This window comes from Triplophysa rosa, linkage group LG1 (genome assembly GCF_024868665.1).
Source record: "Triplophysa rosa linkage group LG1, Trosa_1v2, whole genome shotgun sequence".
Classification (NCBI taxonomy): domain Eukaryota; kingdom Metazoa; phylum Chordata; class Actinopteri; order Cypriniformes; family Nemacheilidae; genus Triplophysa; species Triplophysa rosa.
In genome coordinates, this window is record NC_079890.1 from 32,640,617 (window position 1) to 32,668,386 (window position 27,770).

General features: G+C 39.1%; 1 protein-coding gene across 4 annotated transcripts; it reads left to right on the forward strand.

Annotated features, from left to right (window-relative positions):
• Positions 1-746: 746 nt before the first annotated feature.
• Positions 747-27,548, forward strand: pacsin3 (protein kinase C and casein kinase substrate in neurons 3). Of its 4 annotated transcripts, none has more exons than XM_057337136.1 (11): positions 747-1,213; positions 6,634-6,698; positions 12,139-12,239; positions 12,869-13,025; positions 15,846-16,081; positions 16,551-16,706; positions 17,481-17,656; positions 20,462-20,582; positions 22,004-22,134; positions 24,007-24,094; positions 26,591-26,709. In XM_057337136.1, the coding sequence occupies exons 3-11, from the start codon at positions 12,186-12,188 to the stop codon at positions 26,600-26,602; spliced, it is 1,131 nt and encodes a 376-aa protein (XP_057193119.1). In that variant the 5' UTR covers positions 747-1,213; positions 6,634-6,698; positions 12,139-12,185; the 3' UTR covers positions 26,603-26,709. The 4 variants fall into 4 exon arrangements, with proteins under 4 accessions (XP_057193119.1, XP_057193094.1, XP_057193102.1 ...); XM_057337111.1 differs by having other exon boundaries at positions 761-1,213; positions 24,007-24,167; positions 26,591-27,548; XM_057337119.1 differs by lacking the exon at positions 6,634-6,698 and having other exon boundaries at positions 761-1,213; positions 24,007-24,167; positions 26,591-27,548.
• Positions 27,549-27,770: the final 222 nt, after the last annotated feature.

Below are 27,770 nucleotides of genomic sequence, written 5' to 3' on the forward strand. Positions count from 1 at the left end.
AAGAAACCATTGTTCAAACAGTCTATTAAAATCACGTCGAGCTACCACAGTGTAAAAACCTCCAAAACTTTTATATCTTGATCTTGACAGATCTGTGCTCTGTTTACACTCAACACCACAGTTAAAATAATGTAAGCCCAAACCAACAGTATAAATAGCAATGACTGTGGTTTAAATTATTTAAGACGAAGAAACTCGAGCTGTTTTTTTATTCGGCGACAAACGTGATTTCACGCAAGTTGGATCGTTGCGTGTAGCACCACCTAGTGAATAATTATAAAAAAATAAATAAAGGAATGGCTCGTGAATTACACTCGTGAATAATGAAAATTCAAAAATATTTTTGTATTATTGTTGTAGTAATTGTGTGGTATCCCTTTATTTCAGTTAAATAGTTCTGCAGTTTTCTGAGAACATTATTAAATAGAAGAAAATGTTTAATATAACAAACACAAGGAAAACTTTGAATAGACAGGGGCCTGTATGCAGACATTGCAAGTACGGATTTTTTATTAAGCTTCAATCAGAAATGAAGCAAGAGAAAACTATTTCAGTCGAATTTTACTGATGACTTCAAGACTCTTGCTCAGCCTACAGAGGGCGACGTCGCTCGTGTCATTAAGCATCAAATATAACGTAGAAGCCTTAAATTTAATTTCCCCTTGGTGCTTTAATAGTCACACAGTATGAGGTGCATACTACATACGAGACATAAAATGCTACCATGTAAAATATGAAACCCCTTCATTTGCACGTGTTTTAAAATAGTTCGTCGTTTTCAGTCTGTGCCCGAAAGGGTTAAACTGTGTAATTGGATCAATGGGCATAATGCAAAGCCCCCAGCATCTAATTTCATTTGTAAACAGCTCTCGTTGTGCCTGCCGCTGAAACAAACTCCAAAAGTTACCGTCGACCATGGGACAAGCCTGCTTTCTAAAAACAACTTGTTGAAGGGGGTTTATGCGCCATCCTGCCACCTGGTAAATGTTTATGGGAGATATTATACCGCCGCTTGGTTGCCATGGAAGAAAGGGAAGGTACTGAGCGGTGTCAACTTTTCACATGGAGCTTATCCTAAACTGATGAACGCAGTCTGCATGTAGATGTGCCGGAGATATTCATCCTTTCACATCAGATCGAGAAACTCTGGATTCATGTCGACGTGGGACGTCGAGTGCACAAGTGTTTTGGCCTGGATACGATAAAAAAAGTCGTAAGTCAGTTATGTGCTATTTGAATATGTTACTCTGTATCTCTATGGCTACTAGTGAGCGCGTGCACTTCTAATAATGTGGCTGAATATGATATAACGTTAGTATAGCGTTTTGGCGGACTTTTTGTTTAAGAACCGCTATAAAACATAACACCGCGTAAACAATGTAAATATTGCTCTTAATCGGCATCCATCGTTAGTTGCGTCGTTGAAAGGTAACTGTTAGACTAACTTTTAGGGAACATACGAAAACCTAAAAACGAAATCTTTTAAGGATGAGTGTACATTAGTTTACTTTTAGGATCCGTTTATGGGCAATAGTTTATTTTTGGGTGAAGTATGCAAAGGGTTTTCATTCATTCGTTGTCCAAGCAATGTTAAATGCAATCCTCTCGTATGCTATTAGTAAGTTTAAGCTTTAAATTTTGTGGAAGTGTCAAACAAAATCATTTGTAAACCCATTTTGTCCAACGCCATGCTGATCCATTGGGAAGCACCCAACATCCGTTCCCTTTGGCACTACAGTCCAAGTCTGGAATCTCTTGAAATTTGATGAGACTTCACATATTTAAAGCCAAGGTGTCAAAAATAATAATAAAACGTCTATTTAAAGGCATATGTAGACTTGTTTGTATAGTGGGATCCAAAAGACTGAGACTTTTAGAAAAAAAAACATAGTTTTAAGTTTACTTGGGTTCCTTAAAACAATTTTAGCAATATGAGAGTCAAGTGATAAATTGATGACGGCATGCACTCAAACTGGCACAAACTTTCAGTGTGGTTCATTTTCTTGGGAAAAAAATCCTAGATTGTCAATGTTGTCTTGCACTTTTGGAGCCCTCTGTAGGTTTTGTGTGTGTGTGTGTGTGTTTGTATGAGGGTATTTGGCCCACATTTCAACTGTTCGCCTTTGCTTCTAGTGTCAAACAGGCTCAATGTTCAAGAAAAAGAGCTTATTTTCCCTGCATATTGTAAATTAAGCAGTAAGTTGTCTTTATTTCTAGATCACAGACAGTGGCCTGTATTTCTGACCCCTTTCTTTTATAATCCTACCATAATGTAGTATAGTATCATGTTACTTTTCTTGTCTTTGAAGCAATAATCCAGTGTCTCATGTTGTGTGCTTTAGATTTCTGACAGCTCTGATTAAGGGTGGTGGTGGTTAGAAATCTAATGGCTAATGCAAATATGCAGGTTGTGAGGAGGCGACACAGGAACTGCGACCCATTGGTTGCCTTGTCACGTGTGTGCATTTGAGCAAGACTCCAGGGGCACTGCCTCTGCTGTTACCTCACTGCAAAAAGCTTTGGATGAAAAGGTCTAAATGTCAAAGAGCAGTTAAAGTCAGAGATAAGACAATGAGTTAAGTAACTGTGTTGCTTGGACTGTGACTGCCAACAGAGTCATGCTCTTTCTCTTTTAGTATTTGGGGTTTTGCTCCCAAACAGCAGCGCAGCCATCCGGTCTAATTTTTCCCGTACTCGTATTTTTGATTCCTATTTTATCACCGTTATTCATCATTATTATTCATTTTACTGAAATCTTTTGACGCTTGGTCTGACCACAAACATAGTAAACTGTCTTTTGCTGTTGTGTGTGGTGCTGGAGAATGCTGGGTAAAGAACAAAACTGCCTTTGTCTTCTTCATGCCTACAGTGGGAGTGCACCGAGCCTTTGAGAGCAGGGCTATATTGAGCCGTCCTGAAGCCAAATTCATTATTCTGTTTCACAAGAAAGAGTTTAAAGGATGATCATTCTTCTGATTATTTAATATCTGTCATCATTTATTCACCCTCATGACGTAAAAAAATGAATATGACTCTTTCTTCTGTGAAAAGCAAAAGAGAAGAGTTTGAGAAATGTTTGTGGAGTTTTGTCTCCATATAATGCACGTGAATGGGGTCGAAATGCTTGTAACCAAGCATTTTTGGGCCACCATTGACTACCATAGCAGGAAAAATTACAATGGTAGTCAAAAGTTCCCCAGAACTGCTTTCCTACATTCTTTAAAATATATTTTATGTCCAAAAAAACAAAGACATTTTTAAAGCGATTTCTCCTACTTTGGTAGTCAGTGGTGGCCAATTGTTTGGTTACAAGCATGCTTCCAAATATCTTCCTTTGTGTTCATCAGAACAAAGAAATGTATACAGATTTGGAACAACTTGATGAGAAGTAAATGAAGACAGAATTTTCGTTTTTTGGGTGAACTGTTCCTTTAAATGTTATTTTGAACATTTGCATGATGCTATTAAACTCATGTGGGTTCATAACATGGGCGTCAATCTACCATTTTTAGACACATTTCTGACCTCTTGTCTTTTAACACCTAATTCCTTCTGTCATTGTTCATTTGAAATGCATTGACAATTCACAGACTCACTTTATCATGTGAGCTTCAGTGGAATATTCGCTTCCACTTTATGTTGTTGTCAGTCATCTTGTTTATGAAATGAGTCTATGCTTCTCTGTAAAATAATCCTCCTGTCAACTCTCCCGCTTCTGTCAGTTCAGTTTTACATCTCTTGCTAGTGTGGACATATGCCATGAGCTGTAGAAGTGGGCCTGTTTACGTCTGCCAGTCTGTTATAGTGTTTCGTAGTCAAATCATTCTATGCAGCATTTTGCTTTGAATCTCTTGAGGAGTATAGAGTAATTACTCTATTCAATGCCTCACTGCACGCACAAACTAATGCGGCCGTCTGGGCGAATGATGCCCTGTTCAGTTACAGTGGAGAGGTGTAAGTATTGGGAGGGCCTGCTGACGTGAACGGTCGTGTGCTCGAGGTTTAATTAGTGCAGCGTGCCTGAACCTGACAGCATGCAGGAATGTGCTGTATGTTTGGGTGATGTCACATTCCATACTGAACGGAAACATGTGTGACTTACCAACATTAACAACAGTGGTACTTAACAGAAGCATGACAATTTCAGCACATGCAGTGTGCGGTGTATTTATGTAGTATACGTGTACATTACCACAGAAGAATACAATTAACCCTGTGCGTTTTTGTTTAGAGTGTGCATTAAAGGGACAGTTCATCCAAAAATACAAATTCTGTGATCATTTACTCCTCCTCGAGTTGTTCCAAATCTGTATAAATGTCTTTGTTGTCGTTATACAATGCGAGCTACGCAGACACGCGTACGTCTTCTTTAAACAACGCGGACTGCACAGACACGTGTCTTCTTTATACAATGCGGGCTGTGCAGACACGCGTCTTCTTTATACAACGCGGAATGCGCAGACATGCGTCCTCTTTATACAGCCGAGCTCCACAGTTATAAAGTCAGGCCAGTCTGTACAGCACGAGCTTATATGCCCTTTAGCCTTGTTCATATTTGTTTACAAAGTGATTTGCAGCACAGAGCAGCGAGAGTCACATGATGAAAGTGAAACATTTGTTGGAATCACGTAGGGCTGCAACAACTAATCGATAAAATCGATAATAATCGATAATGAAATTCGTTGTCAACGAATTTCATTATCGATTAGTTGGTCTGTGACTTCACTTGCGAGCTGCGTAGTTATAAATCAAGCGCATCTTCTTCCATTTTAAAATTACCGTTTTAGATGCGTCTCTCCGTGCAGCATGACCTGCGCAGTTTAAAAGTCACACGTGTCTCTCCGTGCTGCGCAGTTTTAAAGTCATTTGTCTCTCAGTGCAGCGCGAGGTGCGCAGTTTTAAAGTCACACGTGTCTCTCCGTGCTGCGCAGTTTTAAAGTCATGTGTCTCTCAGTGCAGCGCGAAGTGCGCAGTTTTAAAGTCACACGTGTCTCTCCGTGCAGCACGAGTGACGCAGTTTTATAGTCACACGTGTCTCTCCGTGGATGCGTCTCTCCGTGCGGCACAAGTTGTGCTGTTTTAAAGTCAGACATGTCTCTCCGTGCAGCGCGAGGTGCGCAGTTTTAAAGTCAGACGTGTTTTGCATGCATCTCTTCAAGCTGCGCAGTTTTAAAGTCAGACGTGTTTTGCATGCATCTCTTCAAGCTGCGCAGTTTTAAAGTTTAAAGGGGAGAGGTGTTTTAAATGACAAAATTAAAGATTATATTAGTAAAACCCAATTTGTGGCGTTTGCACTTTGCAAAGTACATAATAGGCTAAATACCCTGATTTGGTGGTTTATTTAGTTCAGAGGTGGGTAACGAAGTACATTTACTTGAGAACTGTACTTTTTTTTTTTAAGTACACTTTTTGAGTATTTGTACTTAAGTATAACTTTTTCTGTTTACTTTTTACTGTACTTCACTACATTTGAATGACAAATATCTCACTTTTCATGGCACAAAAAAATGATTTCCTTGGCCGACCCTCCCCTCGCTCCCACGTTTGGGAGAGACTATTGTCAGTTGCTTCTAATATGACACACCTGAATCAACTCACCAGGTGTATTAATTGTGGAGACATTCACAACATTTTGGGAGAAGGCTAATGAGTTCAGTTGTGTATACTTTTCCCATCTGATTTACTTATTATAAGCAAAAGATGTAATTAAAGTTTTTATCTGATTAATCGATTAATCGAAAAATAACCGACCAACTAATCGATTATCAAAATAATCGTTAGTTGCAGCCCTAGAATCACGATGCCGTCTCACCATCGTGATGTCTGTCAGCCATCGGCGATGGATGATAGCATCGTCTATAGGCCCAACCCTAGTTACCAGTCGCCGATAGCATCGTCTATCGGCCCAACCCTAGTTACCAGTCGCCGATAGCATCGTCTATCGGCCCAACCCTAGTTACCAGTCGCCGATAGCATCAACTAGAGGCCCAACCCAAGTTACCAGTTGCCGATAGCATCGTCTATAGGCCCAACCCTAGTTACCAGTCTGTATATGCAGTATTGAAACAAGCAACACATTATAGACAGGAAGTTGACTTCGGGCCAGGTGTGTGCGTCCAATGAAACCGTTTATAAGCTATTTTTATTAGACTAGTTCCGATACCTTTGAAACACGCTTGTATTGTAATATTTATTCCGATGCAATGTTGTGTTTTTCAATGTTACTTACTGTAAACATGATTTAAGGTTTGTTTTTATAAACTGTGGCACAAGTTATTTTCTGTTGTAATCGGCAACATGCTATAGAGAGTCAATAGAGCATAACAAGTATTGAACTCGGAACATTCTTTGAACGGGGGTGTTTGGCCTTATACCAGGACCTAGTCATAGGTCAGTTGTGGAAAGCTGTGGTGTTTTCCAATGTTCTCGTGGTTGCCTCAGGTCTTCTATGTGTGGCATTTCTCTCTCCATCTCAGAATGTGTCACCTTTGAGTTTCTGGGATTATATTAACCTCCTGCTTCCTTCAGTGTCCTGCCATTTTACAAGGACCAAGAGTTACTTTCTTCTGCTTGCATCTTCTTCTCTGGCTTACTAAACCCTGACGAAAACCTAACATCTCCTTCCTCTCACAGGTCACCGGAGAGGCCGTATCGCTGGGTAACGACCCACTAATATCTAACATTCTTCCCTGCTTTTGGTAAGTTCCTGTTATAAACATTTTTTTGTGTGCTTTTGCTGATAATTCTGACTCTGAATTACAATGCAATGTTTGAAGGTTGTTTACAATAGCAGCATGCACACATTCTGTATTAATACTGGCAGTCAACTAGTGCTATTGTCTGAACGGTGTGTAACTGTGTATAATATTGGGGAGCTTATTCCATTTGATGTCTGTTAACATTACACACACTATGAGGAAAAGATTTGTCTCTTACTTGGGCTGATATAACAGTATAACAGTTTATACAGATGACAGTAGCAAAATCATCTTCCTACTACTTATACTAGAACTGTTTGCTGTGTATATATTTATGTGGCTGTCTATTGGCAGAGCTGCTTTGTTATTTACATGTGAGACTGATAAAGAGTAATGTGAGAATAGTAGAACAACTGCAACATAATACAATATAGAGAAAGTGCCTTTAAGTAACAAACACATGGCTTTTAATCTCTACAGCAGGTTTGGGTTAAATTTGCAGAGAAAATAAATATTTTGAGGTATACTATACAGTATTGTTACCGAAATATAAAATTACTTATCGCCATATAGCGTTTGATCATACCGCCCACCTCCTTTCCCTTACTGTTTATATTTTCTGTCTTACGATCATTTTTCATGATCAAGTTTCCTTTGGCTGCATTGTTTTCTGGATACAGAGTAAGATTTTGTTGGAAAGAATGTATTTGTTAAAAAGACTGTGCTTGGATTTATGTGCATTGGACCTGAAATATTGTAGACGCTCCGTAGTCTTGTATACATTAATCAGATTAATGACTGCAAGTTTCCAGTGGATCTTATGCAGGATTCCAGACCCCTCCTTCCCATGGCCTCATTCTGCCCAAACAGAAGCCATCGCTTTCCCGGTTCTTGGGTAGCAGCGGCAGGTTATCTAGGATTTTTGTGTCGTGTTTTTGCTGACTTGGCCCATGATTCAAAGGTTTTCTTCACTCAAGTCTGACATGCATTTACTTTGAGTATGTTTGTGTCCGAGAGGAAGAAAAGCAGGCAGATTTATGTGTGAGAGTCACAAATAAATACCACATGCCGCAAGCTGCATTCTCAAAGCCACATCTAACAACCAAAGTAGATGCCCCTTTAATTGGTTCCAAATGTACTTCCATGCAGTCTTAAGCTCCTGGGGGGCTGTATTACACAGCATTGGCACAAAATAATTTATTTTCCATTGCTGCCTTGATGCGAATGCTTGGCCAACGCCACACTGTATTGTTTAGTTGAATGTGTTGCATGCATTTCTGCTTTAAAATGTATCTTTGCAATTAAATGCCGGCACAATTAAACAAATTGTTATCCTTCAGGTAGCTGTAAACATTTAGACAGTTAAACTAACCATAATAACTTGTTGAGCTAGATTCCCAGTTTGATAATATCTGCCATGATGATAGTATTTTAAAACCGACCATTAAAAATGACAGTCTGTGCTAGTGTCGGCTCCTGGGGAATACAAGATGTACCTGCATTGCATTATCAATTGCTTTCCGATTCAGTTCATTATGCATCAGGGTGTAAAATGGTGTTAGCATATCTAAACGCAATTGCTGTACTTTCACTTTCTAGTTTTGATTGTGTTTCTGTTCACCGGATTATTCTTACTAATAAGATGAGTTTGCATATGTACAAGTCGGTCTGTAGTACACACATAAAATTTTGCTTCTTGTCATCCTGTTTTTGTCATCCTGCTCTTTTTTTTAGTAACTAACATTAGTAGTGATTTGGCAAAACTCTAAAACAGAGTCTGTGGCCTATGAAATGTAAACATCTCCAAAAACAGGGCCATAGTCCCCCATAAGACCTTTGACACTTTTGGTCTCTGTGCTACTTGTATAACAAATTGTAAGAGGCATTCATACAGATGAGTCATTAGCGCATCTGTTTCCTGCTGGGGCAGGGGCTGCCCGGTCGAAACAGTTGAACTACATTACAAATAACACGCATGATCAACCATCTGCTGCTGTCTTGTCTTCGACTGGGCAGTTTTTTCTAATACGCATCTTAATCGCTAAGGCTATGCAATGCATTGTGCTTGTAGGGCAAAGCCTTTTCAGCACAATAGCCCTAGGGATTTGATAGCATTCCAGCACATGGAAATTCAAGCAAGTCACAAAAGCTCAATTTCATTGTTGTTAGTCACAGTGAATGTTAATGTAATTGGATTTCACGTTTTACAGAATTTCTCTCCTTTTATACTGGTTTTGTATTTTAGTTCTTCAGGTTTCTTTGTCAACAGCGTTGGTATGTTAAGACGGCTATGTCACATTGTTCTTTGTAGTGTTTCAAAGGCCACAGCTAAAGTAGTTTTCTATGGCAAGCATCACTATTACAACTCCGACTTAAAGATGAAAAGCCTCTTTAGTTTAGAAAACTCTTTTGTGGCAATAGTTTTACAATTACATCTGAGAGTTTTGTAACTTTAAAGTGATAGTTCACCTAAAAATGTAAATTCTGTCATTTACTCACACTCTTGTCATTTCAAGATTTCCTACTTTCTTATGCAGAACACAACAGAAAATATTTTGAAGAATGTTGGTAACCAAACAATGACGGTACCCATTAACTGGGTTAATTGGTTTTGTATCCATACAATAGAAATGAATGCATACCACCATTGTTTTATTACCAACATTCTTCAAAATATCTTCTTTTGTGTTCCACAGAAGAAAAGTCATACAGGTTTGAAATGATAAGAGGGTGAGCAAATGATGGCAGAATGTTTGTTTTTGGGTGAACTATCACTTTAAGACCGCAGAGATGACGTATTTTTGTAGGCCAACCCGGAAGTTAGCACTGCACTGGTTCCCTTGACCGAAAGTGCATAGGCATGTTTCCCATAGATTTTTGGAAGATTGCACAATATAAGATCTTTGATTTTAAAAAGTTCATGATATTCAGACGTTTTGTCTGTCAAGGTAATCTTTACAAATTAACAAATTTCTTACTTTTGAACCCTAAATACAATTGGCAGTCGCTCGACACTACATCTACATCGGCACTAATCTACGGTCGCTCGATATCAATGTTACTACCACCACCAAGCCTCAGCCTTCAGGCAATTTACAAAAAACCATAGACTTTAGGGAGAAGGAACCTGAAGTGCTAAAATGCTAACTCACTTAAGGGATTTGATTCGCCATTTCTGTGGTACTCTATTCCAAATCCCATACCAACTGGGCAAGCATTTTATTCTCTAAAAAATGTAAAAATCTGGCTTGCTGTTTAAATTCTTGCTCTCAGCCTTGTACGTAATGTTGTTTGTGGCCTAAGCCGTCTGACTCTAGTAAAAGCTGCCTGCTCCATTCCTTGTTATGCTGACACAACCGCGTAATTACAGCCGTCATGGCCACGCCTCTCCCCAGACATGCTTTTTTTGAGCTCGGAACTCCGTGGGAGTGCTGAGCTCTTTCACATCCATGTGTTGGACCTTACCAGAAGCTCTGCTGTATGGCACAATAGCAAAATGAAAAGGGGGCCGCACTCCGCCCTGCTTGTATTTCAGTTGAACAGTGAACATGCTCATTGTTTCGATTTGTCCATCCCTAGGCATGATTGGCCACGCCCCTGACGCTGGGTATTTGGCACAGAGTCTTTCATAAGGCAGAAAGTTCCATCTGCTCTCAGCTGTTGGATATGTATTTGGATGTTAATGGAAGAGGGTTATTAGGTTCGGCTATGTTCTCTCTCCAGCTTGGCTGGATCCCTGGGGCTTTGATTATTTCTGGAGTTCAACATGACACAGCTGCTTGGTGCTATGCTTACAGCGTGACATGTTTCATGGGAATGGGTGTGCCCGGTTCTTATGAAATGCCGTGCACCATTTTTTTCGTTTCCTTGTTGGCAAAATGTAAAGCAGCCTTTTTATTTAAACATGAGTGTCATGTGACAAAAGTTCAACATAAATGCATAATTTTATATGTAGATATAGTTCACAATTAAACATAGTAGGCAGTGTGTGTATTTTCTTAAACTTGAATTTTAACTAATCCAAAAAACATAAACAGTTAGACAGTGCTGGAACATGAATTATTTTGGTTGGTGGTCTTTTTTTTTCTGACGTTTGATTGCACAAAATGTATGATACATTTCTATATTTTATAAAATGCCACAAAAACTGTGGCCCCCTGGATCCATCTTGGGCCCCCAGTTTGAGAACTATTGGTTTAGTGTGTCTTGCAGTATTGTCCCATTTTATTGCATTTCTGTCAATAGATCCTCCAAAATATTACACACTGGTCCTTTAACTTTAAATTAGTGGCTGAGGTTCAAGTGAGTTTCTTGTATCAGCTCTCTTTCTGGCATGTTTGTGGGAAATGCCATCATCAGCAGCCGACTTTTCACCACCCCCCTGCCTTCACCTCACAGAGAGGAAGTTCAAGGGAAGTAATCCAAGCTCAAGGATGTGAAGTCACATGCAGATTCGATTTATAAACTAATCGACAACCAGCAGCATCAGTTCTTTAAAACGCAAGAAACCGTACCGCCAAAGACCATGCAAATTGTAATTTCACTCTGAATCATGAAAGCATCCAGTGTCCAATTTCACTTTGTTGGTTCCCTGTGTGTTTCCGGATGCTAATTTCCCATTAGCATTGCTAGCTTGGCCTGAATTAGAAGCAGATGCTGTTGCGAGGCTCCTTCCTCTAGTTTGTTGTGTCTGTTTCAGGAAACTATACGACCTTGGTTCAAACAATAGAGCGTGGACCCAAGGCCAAGAGTCGTGCTAAATGTACACAAGCCTGAGACGGTGCGTATTAGGTTCATCGGTTGTCCTCCTACTCATTCTTCTACCCCACTGCATAAATGCTTTTCAATCCAAAGCTGGAATCATTCCGACGGCATTATTTTAGGGCGATGAGTAAGATCGTAGAGTTTCCCATGCACCGGTGAGCAACAGAGAACAGACATTTACATGTCATTGGATATATTTTTATCTGTATGACTGTTTCTGGTGTGAGATAGCAAGGCGTGCAGTGGGAGGATCTGGGTAACGATAGCGCATTAACTACCTAATTCTACTCCACCCAGACCGGAGTAGAGCTTCTGCTTCGCTTTGGTTGCCTTAGGCAGACGCAAAGCCGCTCAGAGGTGAGACTGGCAGTTTTCTTTACATGGGAATTCTGGATTACTTTACTCGGCGAGATGTCTTAACTGTAGAGGCCGTGAAGTGTTAACTTGTGCCAGGTCGCAGGCAGGGCTTTGGGAAAATAGAAATGGAATATATTTGGAACGGAGGGAATTCAGGGGCATTTAAAGTTGCGTGTAGTTGGTTTCAGTTGTTTGGATTAATCTTAAGGGCATGTGCATGCATAGCAGAGACTGGATGAACGGGTTTATTCGCCGTCTCAAGTCTAATTTGATTACGTCAAACTTGTGTGCCTACTAGATTTTTGCTTGTTTTTTGCAGTTTGACAGACAGCCGCCATCATTCCGTGCTGCGGAGGCGACCCCAAAATGTCTTCCAACGGCGATCTGCAGGACGCTGGGAGCTGGGACAGCTTCTGGGAGGTAAATGACCAAACATGCACACGCTCACACACCTCAGTGGGCCACATGCGTCTAGCCATCGAGTTGGTTGCGTCTATGCACTTGTGTGTGTCAGAGGGTGTGTGTGAGATGAGATCTGTAAGAGGCATCCACCTCTGGCTTGGTTTGTAGCCCTGTAATACAGGCATGCTCAGTCAAGTCCACACTTGCCTTGATATCAATGGCTCTTACATACTGAAGTTAAAATAAACTTCAAACTTACAGTCAGTGTGTTACAGATCGTAATCTGAGGTTTATGTAAGTAACAGCAATAGAAACCATTGGGATTGTCATGTTATTCTTTGCAATGTAATACCTAAGTTCCTTTTCAGGTAACAGACTTTCATTTTCACCTTTTTTAGCCTGTTAACTTACCAATGCTGAAAACATCTCCCTTCAACACAGTGTTGAAAACTCACCACCTTGTCTACATAGCAAGCAAAGTGACTTCAACACTAATGACATCACACCCTTTAAAACCAACAAAGCTGTTTACACTACGATATAGTCATTTTTAAAGCAACACCAACCTAAGAATGCTTTCAAAGATAGTATAGAAATACTTGAAATCTTTGTGCACAATTTGACAAGATATGACTGTGTTTGGCCAGCCGGGGAACTACAAGAGGACGGTGAAGCGCATTGACGACGGATACAAACTGTGCAACGAGCTGGTCAGCTGCTTCCAGGAGCGGGCCAAGATTGAGAAGGGTTATTCACAGCAGCTCAGCGATTGGGCCAAAAAATGGAGTGGGGTGGTGGAGAAAGGTAAATGGGGATTGGGATTGATCTAGAGTTACAGGGGCTGTCCAGTCCTCTTTAAATAGACGCATCTCCTCACATTGACTTTAAACACATTCTGTTTTGATGAGCTGTTAAGTATTCCTGTCTGTTGATTATAAATGAATATTCTGCACTAGTTAGACCTTTACCCTACTGTGTACCCTGAGGCTTTCCTCTCTGCATTAATGTTAGAATATTTGTATGTTGCTCTCGTGTGTAGCTGACACAGGTGGTATTACCATAGGCCACATTCTCATGAATCAAAAACAGCTATGAACAGAATGCAACAGAGGCTCCGGATCCACTGAGGTGCTTTTACACTGAAAACGGCAGTTGCGGGCGCTTGAACAACGTTTTTTTTCAAGCGGAGGCGGGTTGGTTACTTTGATATGCTAACCATGGAAAAAAATGTGAGCGCCCGCTCTGAGCCTGCGGAAAAGAATGACAGCTGCTGCCGTTTTCAAAAGACGCGGCGTTAATGTTGGAAGCAATTGAAAAAACATGCCGAACACCGAGACGGCTTGGTGGACACAGCCCCTTAAAGGGTTAATTCATCCAAAAATAAAAATTCTTATTCACCATCATGTCTTTCAAACCCCCTTGGCTTTTTTTCTTTTTCGGAAAGCAAAACGTTTTTGGGGGGCTTTTCTGGTTACAATGGATTGTGACCTCCAGTTTTTAATCTTCAAAAGGATGCTAAAGCATGATAAAGTAACCTTACGACTCATGCATAATATTTCAAAGTGTCCTGAAGGCATATGAACAGTTTTGGTGAAAAACTGCAAAAGTATAATGCACAAGTCTCATAGAGTTATTTTCTAGTGCTTTTGCATCCTTTAAAAGCTTGAGAAGAGGCAATCACAATCCACTCCCGTTGTAAACCTAAAAAATCAGGAAAACCACTGAGTGTTCAAGTGGAATGAGGGTTATTTAATCGCAATATTTTAATGTATGTGTGAACCCTAACCCTTTAAGATGTAGTTTCAAAAGTGGTTTTTTAACTTTACACAGTACTTTAAAGGTAAAGTTCACCCAAAAATGAAATTTATTTGATCATTTACTCATTGTCATGTCATTCAGAACTTGTATGACTATCTTATGAAGAGCACAAAAGATATTTTGAAGAACGTGGGTAACAAAACAACATTGGCCCCCATTGACTTCCATTGTATGGACACAAAACCATCGAAACGTTTCTTAAAAAATCTGCCTTTGTGCCACAGAAGAAAATCTTAAACAGGTTGTAAAAGTCTTGAGTTGTTTTTCTGTAATCTATAATCCAAACCGTCTTGCAAACATAATTGATTTCAAATAAGTTTTACGCACTACTCCCATATGCCTTTGTTCAGACAAACAAGTAGCCCCGCCTTAAATTCACATCATTGGTTTTGCCAGGGTTGCTATAAACATTAAAAGCACTACAGGGATACAGTGTTTACATTTACCAAAGAATGTCTTATAATTGACTCGCACATAGCCGCTTTAAGAAATAATAATATAAATGGATTTGTAAAACACAGGATGCTTGCTTGCTTTTCTAAAGTTGTGACACCTGTCATTGATAAACCAGTGTTGATAAACTGGTTATTGACACAAGCACTTGCAAAATAACAGTCAGAACAGTTAGTCGTAAAGTTACATTTGAAAAATGAACCTAACAAATGTGACCATGAAAGAAGTCAAGGATACGAGTGGATTATCTCCCAGTGTGAGCCTCTGGCCAGCCTCATGCTCGCCGGTCACACCATGTGACTTTAAAGGGACAGGCGCATGAATCTACTGTAGAAACAGTCCATGTACAGAGCTATTTACACAATTTTTTTATTTAAAAAAAACACTAACTTTTTAGTTAAAAATAAACAAAAATCATTTATTTGGCAAGTACATGAAACGATCTTTGTTTTAAATGGACAATCTTTGTTTAATGTGCACGAGCGTAGTGACAAACTTCCGATGTTGTCAGAGGTCAGGATACCAGTTTCCGGTTTAGTTTCTAAAATGACTTGACATACAGTACCTAAACAACAACTGGGGAAAGCCACATTACTGTCAAATTTTACTTGTAATAAACACTAGCTGTTGTCAAAATAACGAGCCGTTATTCCACTGATTAGATGAATAATCTAATAACAATAATAATCTTTAGATATTTTGAAGAAAGTTGGTAACCGAACAGCACTGGCCCCCATTCACTTCTATTGTATGGACACAAAACCAATGAAAGTGAATGGGGGCCAGTTAACAACATTCTTCAAAATATCTTCTTTTGTGTTCTGCAGAAGAAAGTCATACAGGCTTGAAATGACAAGAGCGTGAGTAAATAATGACAGAATCTTTATTTTTGGGTGAACTATCACTTTAAACGTAAGTGATTAAAGTAACCTCCAATATTATATTTCCAGCAGAGAGTATGACTCCCTCTCTACACTGCAATATGATGCGACAAAAGACAATAGAACCAATTATATAACTTTTCATTTAGTCCACACTGGATACGGCGCGGCGTGACACATGCCTTGTTCTTAATGGGTCTGTCTCCTGGTGCCGCTCGCGTCTGGTGTAGACAGGGCCTTGAATTTATGAATTTCTACATTAACATTAATTAAGAGTACAATTTTTTTTCTTTTGGGTGATAAAATACCATCTGTGTGTCTGACCAATGTCGGGTAGGGTAGTGTCCGTAAATGCTTTTTTTGCATACTAGTGCCAGTACAATTTTTGGCTTTAAAAAACTGTATTGCTCACAGTGTCAGCAGATGACTGTGAATGAGCTGAAATATCTAAGTGGCTGATTTCTCTCTGCAGGGCCTCAGTATGGCACTGTGGAGAAGGCCTGGCATGCGTTTATGAACGCAGCAGACAAACTGAGTGAGATCCATATGGAGCTTAAAGAGAAACTGATGAATGAGGACAGTGAGAAGATTCGAAACTGGCAGAAGGACGCCTTCCACAAGCAAATGATCGGTGGATTTCGTGAGACCAAAGATGCCGATGAAGGTTTCCGCAAAGCCCAGAAACCATGGGTCCGAAAACTGAAAGAAGTGAGTCTCCTCGTTTATCTTAAAGGGACAGTCCACCCAAAAATTCCGTCATCATTTACTCACCCTCAGATTCTTCCAAACCTGTATACATTTTTTTGTTCTGCTAAACACAAAGGAAGGTATTTGGAAGAATGTCAGTAACTAAACAGATCTCGTGCCCCATTGACTACCATAGTATTTATTTTCCCTACAATGGCAGTAAATGGGGGATGAGATCTGTTTGGTTACTAGTAACTGAAAACTTTCCTGTAGTTCATTTGATTGAACATTGCACTAGCAACATACAGGTCATGGGTTTAATCCTCAGGGAACACACAAATAATGTAAAGCTAGATTTTTGCGGCAACATGAGAATGAGTATTGTTAACTTTTAAGTATAATATTCCTTAAACCTACATTTAATAAGTGATGGTATATATGGTGGTGACGATTAAACAGTGTGGTTTTGCAAATGTGTTCTCCTTGGTAGGTGGAATCCTCCAAGAAGATTTATCACCAGGCTCGGAAGGAAGAGCGCACCGCAATGACCCGTGAAACCCACGCCAAGGCGGATCCCACCAAATCCCCAGAGGAGATCCGAAAGTTCACGGACCGTGTGGAGAAATGTACCCAAGAGGCCGAGAAGGTACCACGAGTAAAAACGCAGACACAGTGCTGTCCAGTCATGGATTTATTATTTAGTTTTCTGGAGCTCCACTGGTAGAGTATGGCACTAGCAACGCATTCATAAAATGTAAATCTCGAATGCTCTGTAAGTTACTTTGCATAAAATCTTCTGCTAAATGAATAAATGTAGCCTTGTCAACAAGTGCCCATGTTTAGAATCAGTGATCAAAGTTTCTACTTGCATACGTAACATACGCAAGACTAGACCTGCTTGTGGCAGCAAAAAAAAAGCTGAAACTATGTTAATTTATGGGTTTGATCAACAAATCTAGATTTTATGCAAGCATACACTGTTTGGCTAATTCGAAAACGGAAAGAAAAACACCACAAAATGTTAACTTGGATTATGGAAAAGCAAAGTAAATTTCTTTTAAAAGTTGTGACATTTATACCACACCCTATTGGATGCAGTAGACAAATTAAGTTTACATACTTAAACTTGACTCGAAATCATTAGATTTTTCGTGAATGACCCTGTCAGTCATTAAATAAGCACACCAATTCCTTGAATACAAAAACAGGGTTCATACAGTATTATGACATGTGGAATGACATGCTTTTCTGAACTATTTCAAACAATATTTCAGTAATTCTTTTAGATTCATGCACAACACTTTCCAAAATAATTTGTCATTTGTGGAGCTGAAATTGGCCAAATAATTCTCACTATACAGTTTTTGTTATAGAATTTCTCTCATGACTATGTTCCTTGTGTTTGGACTGTTTGTCTCAGACTAAGGATCGATATGAGAAAGCCCTGGACGAGCTCAATCGCAGTAATCCCCGTTACATGGAGGACATGGAGCAGGTCTTTGAAATCACCCAGGACGCTGAAAAAAAGAGGCTGCAGTTCTTTAAAGACGTTATGCAGGACATGCACCAGCACCTGGACCTCTCCAGCAATGACAGGTTGGTAGCACCGCTTCACTGTCTACATAGTGAAGTAGCATCCCACCCAGAATGGAACCTTGACACACGCTGGTCAGGAAAATAATGGTAATTTACACTCCGCACACAAATATTACTTGCACGAACGTTTTCCACAACAGAAAAGAGGGTTTTGGGCTGAAAAAATGGGCTTCCGTTATGTCAATGTTCAACCTGAAGTCATAACAACCAGCACCATTGTACTAGAGGACAGTTTGGACCTGAGCCACAAAGAGACTGACAGGCACAAGTGTTCAGAAGTGTGAGCTTGTGTCCTGAAAGCTGAAGAATAGACAACTTGTCCTAAACTTTATCTAATGTACAGTTCCTGATTTATGAAGTGCATCTTACAGTCCTCAGGGTCTTGAAAAAAATCCTAGTCATGTACGTGTCTCCAAGCTAAAACTGAAGAATGTTAACCATTAATAAGTGCTTATTTGTTTTTCCATGCTCTTTGGGATCGTTGTGTTTACTTTCATGAAGAATTCTGAGCATGTCGTTGAGTATTAACTCAAAAAGACCTCCTATCGTACTTGATAAGTCTATCAGCAGCGACACAAACAGCACGGTATAACCTCGTCTCTTGAGTTTTGATGAAGCGAGCAGTAATTACAGGGCTGCTCCTGAGCTCTGTGTTAATCATATAGTTTAGTTTTATGTACAGGAGTTTAAGAGTGTTTACTTTATCCCTCCCTCATTCTTTGCATTTCCAAGGTACTTTGTTTGGTTAGCAGTGATTGTGAAACTAGAACTAAAGAAACTAGATTTTAGTAAAACGGCATGCAAGAGTTTTTTTAAAGAGTACATTCCTCGAGATCATAAAAAATACATTTCATGAAGTGTTTAATTTTGCCGTGTTTGAATGTAAGCAATCTGCCAAGTTGTAAATCCGAAGGTGAACGAATAACAAAGTTATTAGCTTATAAAAAAGGTAATCGACTCTGAATCACGCGAACAAGCCATGACCTGTCCGAATCTTTAACCACAATGTACCTACGTCACTAGAAAAATCCCCGCCTACTGACTGCGAAAACTTAACTCTCTCCTCCCCAAACACTGTACTAGCTCGTTCGTGACGTGTGCATCATGTCTAAGAGAAGCTGTGTTCTATGTAGTGAAACTAAGTCAGTCTTATTTTCACTACCAAAGGAAGAACTTCTGAGGAAAAAATGGTTACTATTTATTTTTCAAACGACACCAAAGGAGTATAAACCGAACGTTTTACTTTGCGCGCGTCATTTTACCGAAGATTACTTCATCAATCTTGGCGCCTTTACTGCAGGATACATTAAACGTCTTTCCTTAAAAGATGTTGCAATACCAACTTTATTTGGACCTGTAAGCTCCACCGAATCACAACCTGTAAGTGTGACTCTTTATTTTTGTCTTTACTTAAAATTAAATTTGTGTGACGTTATCTCATGTCTGTGTTTAGCTAACGTTACCGTTATTTTTGGGGTTGTTACTGTTTGTTTACCTAACGTTAGCTATAAACTCGTTGCGCTAATGTAAGTGTTCAACCATATTAACTCGCAAAGTCTTTATTTCAAGAACTGCGTGGTGTACTATAGTTATAATAACATCTGAAGATACGGACACCGTACACTGTATGCCGTGATAACTAACTGTTACAAGAGAAGTGTCTAAAACAGTCCTTTTTCTTACTGGCATCTGTATAAGGATTAAAGAATGATTCGTCAGACTCGGGCTCGAACTGGTAAGGTAAAATCGACGCCATCTCTCTCTATACACTGTTAATATCCAACCACCTGCAAACCGTAATACAGCAGTAATGATAGGCGGTCCATTTGCGACACATGCTGAACGCGTTTGGCCAATCACAGCAGACTAGACCATCTGACCAATCACAGCAGACTACACTATCTGACCAATCAGATCAGACAACGCTGGCGGAAGGGCGGAGATTACACAGATGAATCGCGGAACGAATCATTTGAGAGTCAGTCAAGAAGTAAGGTAATAAAAACTGCTTATTATTACGAAATAATAGTATTTTTACATCATGTATGTACATAAACTTGTTGTCGGACACTCCATAAACCAAAATAAGCCCTTAAAAATATTGAGGAATGTACTCTTTAAATATTTGATTATTTGCCAGGCATAAATCATGCATTATTTTTTTAAGTTTTTTTTTTAAAGGTACAGTGTACACATACTTAGAAACAAATGTATAGCATAATGCAATGTAAGTCGCTTTGGATAAAAGCGTCTGCCAAATGCACAAATGTAAATGCAGTGTATGAAATTTAGCGGCATCTATTGGTGAGGTTGCGAATTGCAACCAGTGGCTCACACCTCCCCTCTCTTTCGAAGCATTACGGTGGCTGACACAGGACTAAGATGTTGTCACATTTTCGCTTCTTTGCTGAAGGAGATAACGTATTTACGAAACGCACTCTGTAGAGCCGTTTGTCCGTTTAGGGCTACTGTAGAAACAACATGGCGAATTCCATGCAAGGAGACCCGCGGTGTATGTAGATAGAAATAGCTCATTCTGAGGTAATAAAAACAACGCTTCATTATGTAAGGGCTTTATACACCTCTGAAGACATAGCTATATATATATTATATTGCATTTCTTTCATTAGATCCTCCAAAAATGACACGCAGCACACATTCATGTTATTACCACAGATGGTGTAGGGTGACTTGCATGCTTAAGCTTAATCTTGCACAGTTTTTTTCTCGCACTTGCCTGTGTCGATTGTGTCAGTACACAAATAAAACCTGTTCTAACAGAGACTGTGGAAAATCCCCATTCAGGTTTCGAGGCCTGTACCGAGACCTCGGCCAGACCATCAGCACAGCCAACGACACCGAGGACCTCCGGTGGTGGAGGAACACCCATGGGCCCGGAATGAGCATGAACTGGCCGCAGTTTGAGGTACAGTAACTTGTCCATTCTGCAAAAATGCTGTTCTGTTTGTCATGTTTGCTGCAACCCAGAATGGCAGGGAAGATATTTACCAGACGATAAAGTTCACTGTCAACATTTGCAGAGAAAAGAAGTGATGTGAGTTTACAGGACCAAACAGTTGTGTGGAGTAAAAGAGTCGTTTTAGGCTCCGGGCTCCAGTGGTGGTGAATTTCTAATGAGAAGAGTGTGAATGAGCTGTTGTCTTCACACGGCACATGAGTGGGTTCTGGAATGTCGGAACCCTCTCCCTAATGGCGGATCCTTCCCGCCTGCCTTCCAAGTGCTCTGTGCAACACTAACACACAAAAACACACCGCATGTGCACATTGTGTGTAATTGAACACCCTCTGCATTTGTATGCTGTGTGTATGGATGTGTTGTGGAATTGAAGTGTACGACGCTATTTACATCCTCCCTACTACTTTGAGCATTCACATAACAGGGAGGAGTTTTTTTTTACTTAGCATAGAGTTAGCTTTTAGTCCTCTTTCCTCAGGTAAGTGACACCTTTAGAAGAATCTTCTGGCACTTTCCTCAGTGTGCCAGCACACTGGAGTCCTTTGTATGGCATAAGAACACAAGCTGTCAATCATTCTCTCTGTCTCTGCAGTATTTAAAGGAACGGTTCACCCAAAAATGAAAGTTCTTTCTTCATTTAATCACCCTCAAGTTGTTTCAGGTCTGAATAAATTTCTGTTCTGATGAACACAGAAAAAGATATTTGGATGAATGCTTGTAACCAAAGAGTTCTTGGCCACCAATGACTACCATAGTAGGAAAAATTGCTTAATAAATTTCTTTGTTCTATTGAACACAAAAGGAGATATTTTGAAGAATGTAGGACAGCAAACAGTTCTGTGGCACCTTTGACTACCATTGTAATTTTTCCTACTATGGTAGTCAATGGTAGCCAAGAACTGTTTGGTTACAAGCATTTTTCCAAATATCTTTCTATGCGTTCCATCAGACCAAAGAAATTTGGAACGACTCGAGGATGAGCAAATCTTGACCATTTTTATTTTGTGGTGAAGTGTCCCTTTAAGCATTTTTATGTCATAGTCACATTGTTTGCTTGTAACTTTTTTCATTTTTCTTTAATAAAGAGTGCAAACAATTCTATTTATTTTTAATACTTTATAGACTGGGCCTGTAAATTTGATAGCATTAAAGGGATCAAATTTCGTCATATTTAGTATACTGTGGTTTTTACTACATTAGTTACATAAAGCAGAAATAGCGGTATCTTACTGTACATACAGTGCTTTTTTGTTCTGTTGTGATTGTCGTTGCTGAACATAAAATAAATGTTTTTGCAGCTCAATTTCAATAAGTGCTTTTGAAAGTAAGAGGTTTACAACATAATAAAAAATATGAATGTGTATTATTAGGAGTGGTCACCAGAGGCGACCCGATCCATCAGTCGGAAGGACAGAAACGGTCGCTCTGATGACGTGGTCACCTTGACTAATGTCGTCTCGGCAGGAGATGAACTTCCACAAACGCCACAGGAAACGAACAGGTACATGTGACTGATACACAAACAAATGGTTGTTCATAAAGAAACAGCCTTACACATGTTCTTTATAGATTTTTACACAAAAAAAGTTTGAGAATGTCCCAGAATGTTGATTTTACTTAAGTCCATAAAACATTTTACATTTTGTCAGTCCCATCCCAGACACACACTATTGTTTGAGGCAATGTTGCTGTGGGGACCTGTTAGTTAAGATCATACTTTTTGTCTACACTAGCCGGGTTTCCATCACCCTGGTTTTATGCACATTTTGAGGTTTCGCATCAGAAATGAGTGATGGAAACTGCAAATTTCGAAATTAAAAATGTTAATTCGCAAAAAATGCTTTTATGCTCGCTTGAGGTGGTTTTTCTTTTTTTGCGAGAAAGGGTTAATGCGAATAATGGGATAGCATTTGCCAAATAAATTCCTCCAAAAAGTCATGTAACTGCATTAGCTTCCTCTTTTCTTTATCCTCTAATCATAACTGTTGCTTAGAGGTATGAATTATAGTATGAGATGGGTCAAATGACCTAAAGTTGCCTTTTATAACATAAAATAATTGCACCAGATGGACCCTGCCAAAGGTAACATCTATTATTTTTTCTAACATTCTCTATGTTAGGCCCGGAAGACCTATCGTTTCATACAGTCATGTGACCACGACAATATCGAGACAATTTTGCTATTGCGATAACACGATATCGATAATATTGTTACATCCCTTACGTTTAATGTGTGTGCTTACCTTGCGCAAATAATTATACGAACATTATTATGGCTTTTTCTTTTCTTACTGACATTAAGTGCCAGTTTATTAGGAAGTGACGGATGACTAGTTGGATGGAAACTGTGCTTAATCGCAAATGTTTTATGCGATATTCCAATTTTTAGCATAAGCTATATTCGCAACTTTGGATGGAAACCCGGCTAGTGTTTCTTATGAAAGGGGTAATAGATTGACATAGCTTACTTAGTCTATGCATACTAAGGTGGGATAGGAGAAAGTATATTTCTGTATCGGAAATTGTTTGGTTATCAAAATATAATATTGCTGTAAAAGATAAGTACACATACTTCGGCTGTTATAGTCTCTTCGAATCTAAAATCACGATGCTGAAATTAATGATAATTGACTTGTTATTTGTTACCTACCCTCACATAGATACTATAAACAACTTTTAATTGCAGTGTTTTGTTTCAGTGTGTTGTTTTTATTTTCTTTTTTCAATTATCCTGGTAACAATTCTTCCCGTAGGGCTTCACCCACTGTTATTAGTACAAAGTACACTAATTAGTTGTTAACCTGCTGAGGCGGCATATGTGCGTGCATGTTAATGTTAACACAGGATCAGGAATGTATTAGCTAAACAATGTTTCTGCACAGAACTCAGCACCTCTAGTACACATAATGTAGGTGTTTTGCAGTCTATCGTAACCTCTCTCTTAGGGTGCGCTGCACACAGGAGAATGGCTGTTAAACTGCAATATTAACTGTGTCCTGCAACTTTCGGCTCTCTGTTGACTCTTAAACCCACAGGTGGCATGAGGCGGACGGCTATTACCAGAGCTTTGGTTGCTTTGCACCCATAATGTCAGTGCACACACACATTCTTTATTGACCTCCCCTCTTTCTCTGGGGACAGAACACAGATGTGTTCTAAAACCTAGTGAGATGCCTACCTAGACTCCCTACTAAGGCATCATAAATATGCTTAGGGAAAATTACATTTTCATGTTTGTGCTTTTAAACTCTCTGGAACGCTTTGACCAATCATCACAGATCACCAAATGGATTTTACACCTTCAGTTCACGTGTTTCCTCGTGAGTTTGTTTGTTTGTTGTTATTCTAATTCATTCTTCTACTGTCCGAACAGGGCCGGTAAAGACTACTCTTCAGACTGGTCCGATGACGAGAGCCCTAAAAAATACATTGCAGCCAACGGGATGGACGAGGAGGAGAAGGTAGTCGGAGTTCGAGTTAAAGCGCTGTATGATTATACAGGGCAGGAGGCTGATGAGCTGAGCTTTAGAGCAGGTATTAATCCCTACTAATGCTTATTAATGTCACACACACATGAATATACACACAGCCGGCTGAGGCTGAACGCAGTCACGGCTTGTGGATTCATTTCGTTGCTTGTCCTTTCCTCTTAAAAGGTCTTTGTGTCAATACTGATGCAGTTTGTCATAACCGCAAGAACTGAATTGAGGAAAGGATGAAATGCAGTGTGGTTAATGAATGCGTGCATGTGCGTGATGAAGACACGTTTCATGGGTTTATTCGAGATTGCTCATGAGATTTGGATTAAGTTCAGTTTGACTTCTGCTATATTTTTATTTTGAGCAAAACCCATAAAACCGTTCTTTGTTAGGATGATTATTATTCATCCTTGTGTGTTCTTTGTAGTTTCCTGTTTTACACAGCACGCTTCAATTCCTGAGTGGAATAAGCCTTTCATACAGATTACAACCTTTAAGTAAACTGACAGAAAAATACAAACTTGCCCAATGGGTGTTAATAAGGATTTTTTAAATCATTATGTCTGTTGCCTCAAATTCTCAAAAATGCAAACAAAGTGAAATGGGTGAAAAATGATTTGATCAAACTCATGAAAAGAGTTTGTTACAAACAGCGGAAAATGTTTGTTCCCCATGAAAAAAGAAGCAATAACTTGCATGTTGCTTTTTTAATCTTTTTTGGCTTTTTATTGCTTTCGTTTCAGCGAAAATAGAAACCAGATTAGACGCTGGATTTTCTAATGAATCATTTCTTTTTATTGGTTGTATCTACTTATCCCTTTATAACATGATATTATCGATGGTTTCAAAGCAACAATCAGTGTTGGGTGTAACTAGTTACTAAGTAATTAGTTACTGTAATTTAATTACTTTCCCTTGAAAAAGTAAAGTAAGGGATTACTCTTATTTTTTCTGTAATTTAATTAGTTACTTTTGATGTAATTAAACTAAATACTTTGTGTAATATATGTGTGTGTAATAGTGGAATTGACATCAAAATTCAGAGTCTAACTTGCAAATCTGTGCTTTAATGTATAATTCTCACATTTGTAATACTTTGGTCAGTTAATAAGAGTACTTATGTAGTTTAATATTATTTATTTGAATGAATTAAAAGAGCCATTTCATGCCTATCCTTGAATCACTTAACTAATCAAGGTTGATATAGGATATAGAAAGTAATTGGTAATAAGTAACAATACTTTTTGGAGAGAGTAATTTGTACAGTAATCTAATTACACTTTTGAATATGTAATTAGTAACTAGTAATTTATTACTTTTTGAGAGTAATTTACCAAATACTGGCAACAACATACAAAGACGTGCTCATGCACGCTTTTGTGGCCCATCAACAAACCGATGAAACCTATATAATTTGAAATTTAAGAAGTTCACTCAACAGGGAATAAGAACACTGTGTCCTCGCCTCGGTTAGAGGGGGTTTGGATCAGGCTTAGTCTAGAAAGAAGGTCTGTTATCTTTGGTTTGTTAGCTAGATAGTGGGTTTCTACTCTGAAGGAGGCATGTAATCAATAGTTGTAGTTTGGCAGTAAAAGGGTAAAGGCCTGTTCACTTTTGTTCACTATTGTTTATGTTCCATACCATACCACATTTTAAATGCAGAAATTTCAGTGGATTTTGATTGGCTGTTAATGGTTTATCATTCATCGGCTATAGAAAAAAAACACTCTGAAAGTGAATCCAGCAATATCAGCTCTGTATTATTCCCTTCAATTTTCTCTTTGTAGATACTACGATTATTTCTGGGTTTTTTGTCATTGCTGTGAATGGGCCCTAACACAAAATGGAAGACATGCAATTAAAAATACTGTAAATGCATTGGTGTTAAACTAGATTTAATAAGAAAGCAGAAACAGAGATCTACCATGAACTGTTTGAATTGGGTCTTGTCTCTCCAAGCTCATTCATATTCATTCATTCATTCTGGTTAAAGTATTTTGTCCAAGAATCTGCCAAACATCATGGTGTTACTGGGCTGAACAAACAGGATGTGTAATGGCAGTCATGCCACATGTGACCCCTGGTGGCCATTCACTACATTTTCTCATGGCTTTTTATTTAACACAAACAAGATATTCTTACTAGAACTCCCAGTGGATTTTTTAGTAACCACATCAACGCACCAGCTTTTATACAGTACATGACAAGAAGATATGAGGATGTTTTGGGCACCTTACCAGTGTAGCTAAATGTAAAAACAGCCCTTCATCTCTTCTGCACGCTCGACACGTCTGTGCAGGCACAAGGGTGTGTGCACCAGAATGATCATCATTACTGAGCTTCTGATAGTGTGTGTTTCCAAAACCAAAGGTTCGCAAACTTATACAAACATGTCATGTATAAACCAAGCCAAGTGTTATCTCGCATGGATAAGAAAGGCTGGTATCATGACATGTATTTGTGTATCACTCTCTACAGGTGCAGAGTTAATGAAGCTCAGTGAGGAGGACGAGCAGGGCTGGTGTAAAGGTCAGCTGGACAGTGGAGAGGTTGGACTTTACCCTGCGAACTACGTCCAAGACATCACGTCATGATAACTTGCTCTGAGCGAGACCACCCCTCCTTTTCTGTGGTAGCCGTAATGTTGCGTCACACTGAACTGTTGGAAATGTGACGGCTACACAGCGTCCCAACCAGATGATGGACTGATAACATGATACATGAGAATATCAGACAGGAGCGCACAGTTCACTTTTGTCTTTTGTTGTTTTTTTCCTGACACACTAGAGTGCCTTTTGTTCAACACTAGAGACATTCACAACAGCTTCATTATGATCAGTGGACACATTTGATTTTGTTCACAGGAAACGTGAATCTCCACTGCGGGATTTGTTTCGGAAGATTGGCAAACTGTAACCCACAACATGGCAGTTTTTATGTCATTTAGTATTTCATCATTTCAAGTATTTGATCGAATGCATGCTGAAATCATATTCAGGTTTTGCAAATGAGAAGCATGTTGGTGTGTTTATATAGTTTGTGTAATATGTTAGATTGTTTTAGTTACACCAAATTGAACATTTTTTTTGGCTGTAGTTCAGAAGTAATACAACATGCATAATTCTGTTGTGTTTCATATTTACCTTAATATACAGCTCTTAATCGTGATCTGAGAGATCTGAATTCTAGAAAGGGGATTGTTTTACTTTTTGGTTTTATTTGGAGAGCAGGACAGGTTTATATGTTGTCAATTGAACTGAAATATTTACAAAAGGTGGGTAAGAGCTCTAAATTTCTTTAGTCTTGTCAAAGTGCGCGAGGGGTAGTTATTGCCACACCTTCCGCCTCCAGTATGCCCCACTGTGAACATGATTTTACATAAACTACTGTAACAGCCAATACTAATCAATGTAAAAAAATAAATAAACACAAATGAGGCAAGATTCTCATCTTTGTATAGGAGTATATTGCATTTGGTTGTTATTTCTGTTAAGATCCTTTATAAAAGCTTTGTATGGCTGGTTTCTTTAAACGTTAAGAGACGTTTCATATTTCGAATGTTTGAAATGAAATTTTTTGAATAATTTCTTACATTGAGTGAATCTTTTGAGTTGTGCGAGTTGCTGGATGGTGGTTTTCTAGTTTTGTGGTTGAAGGA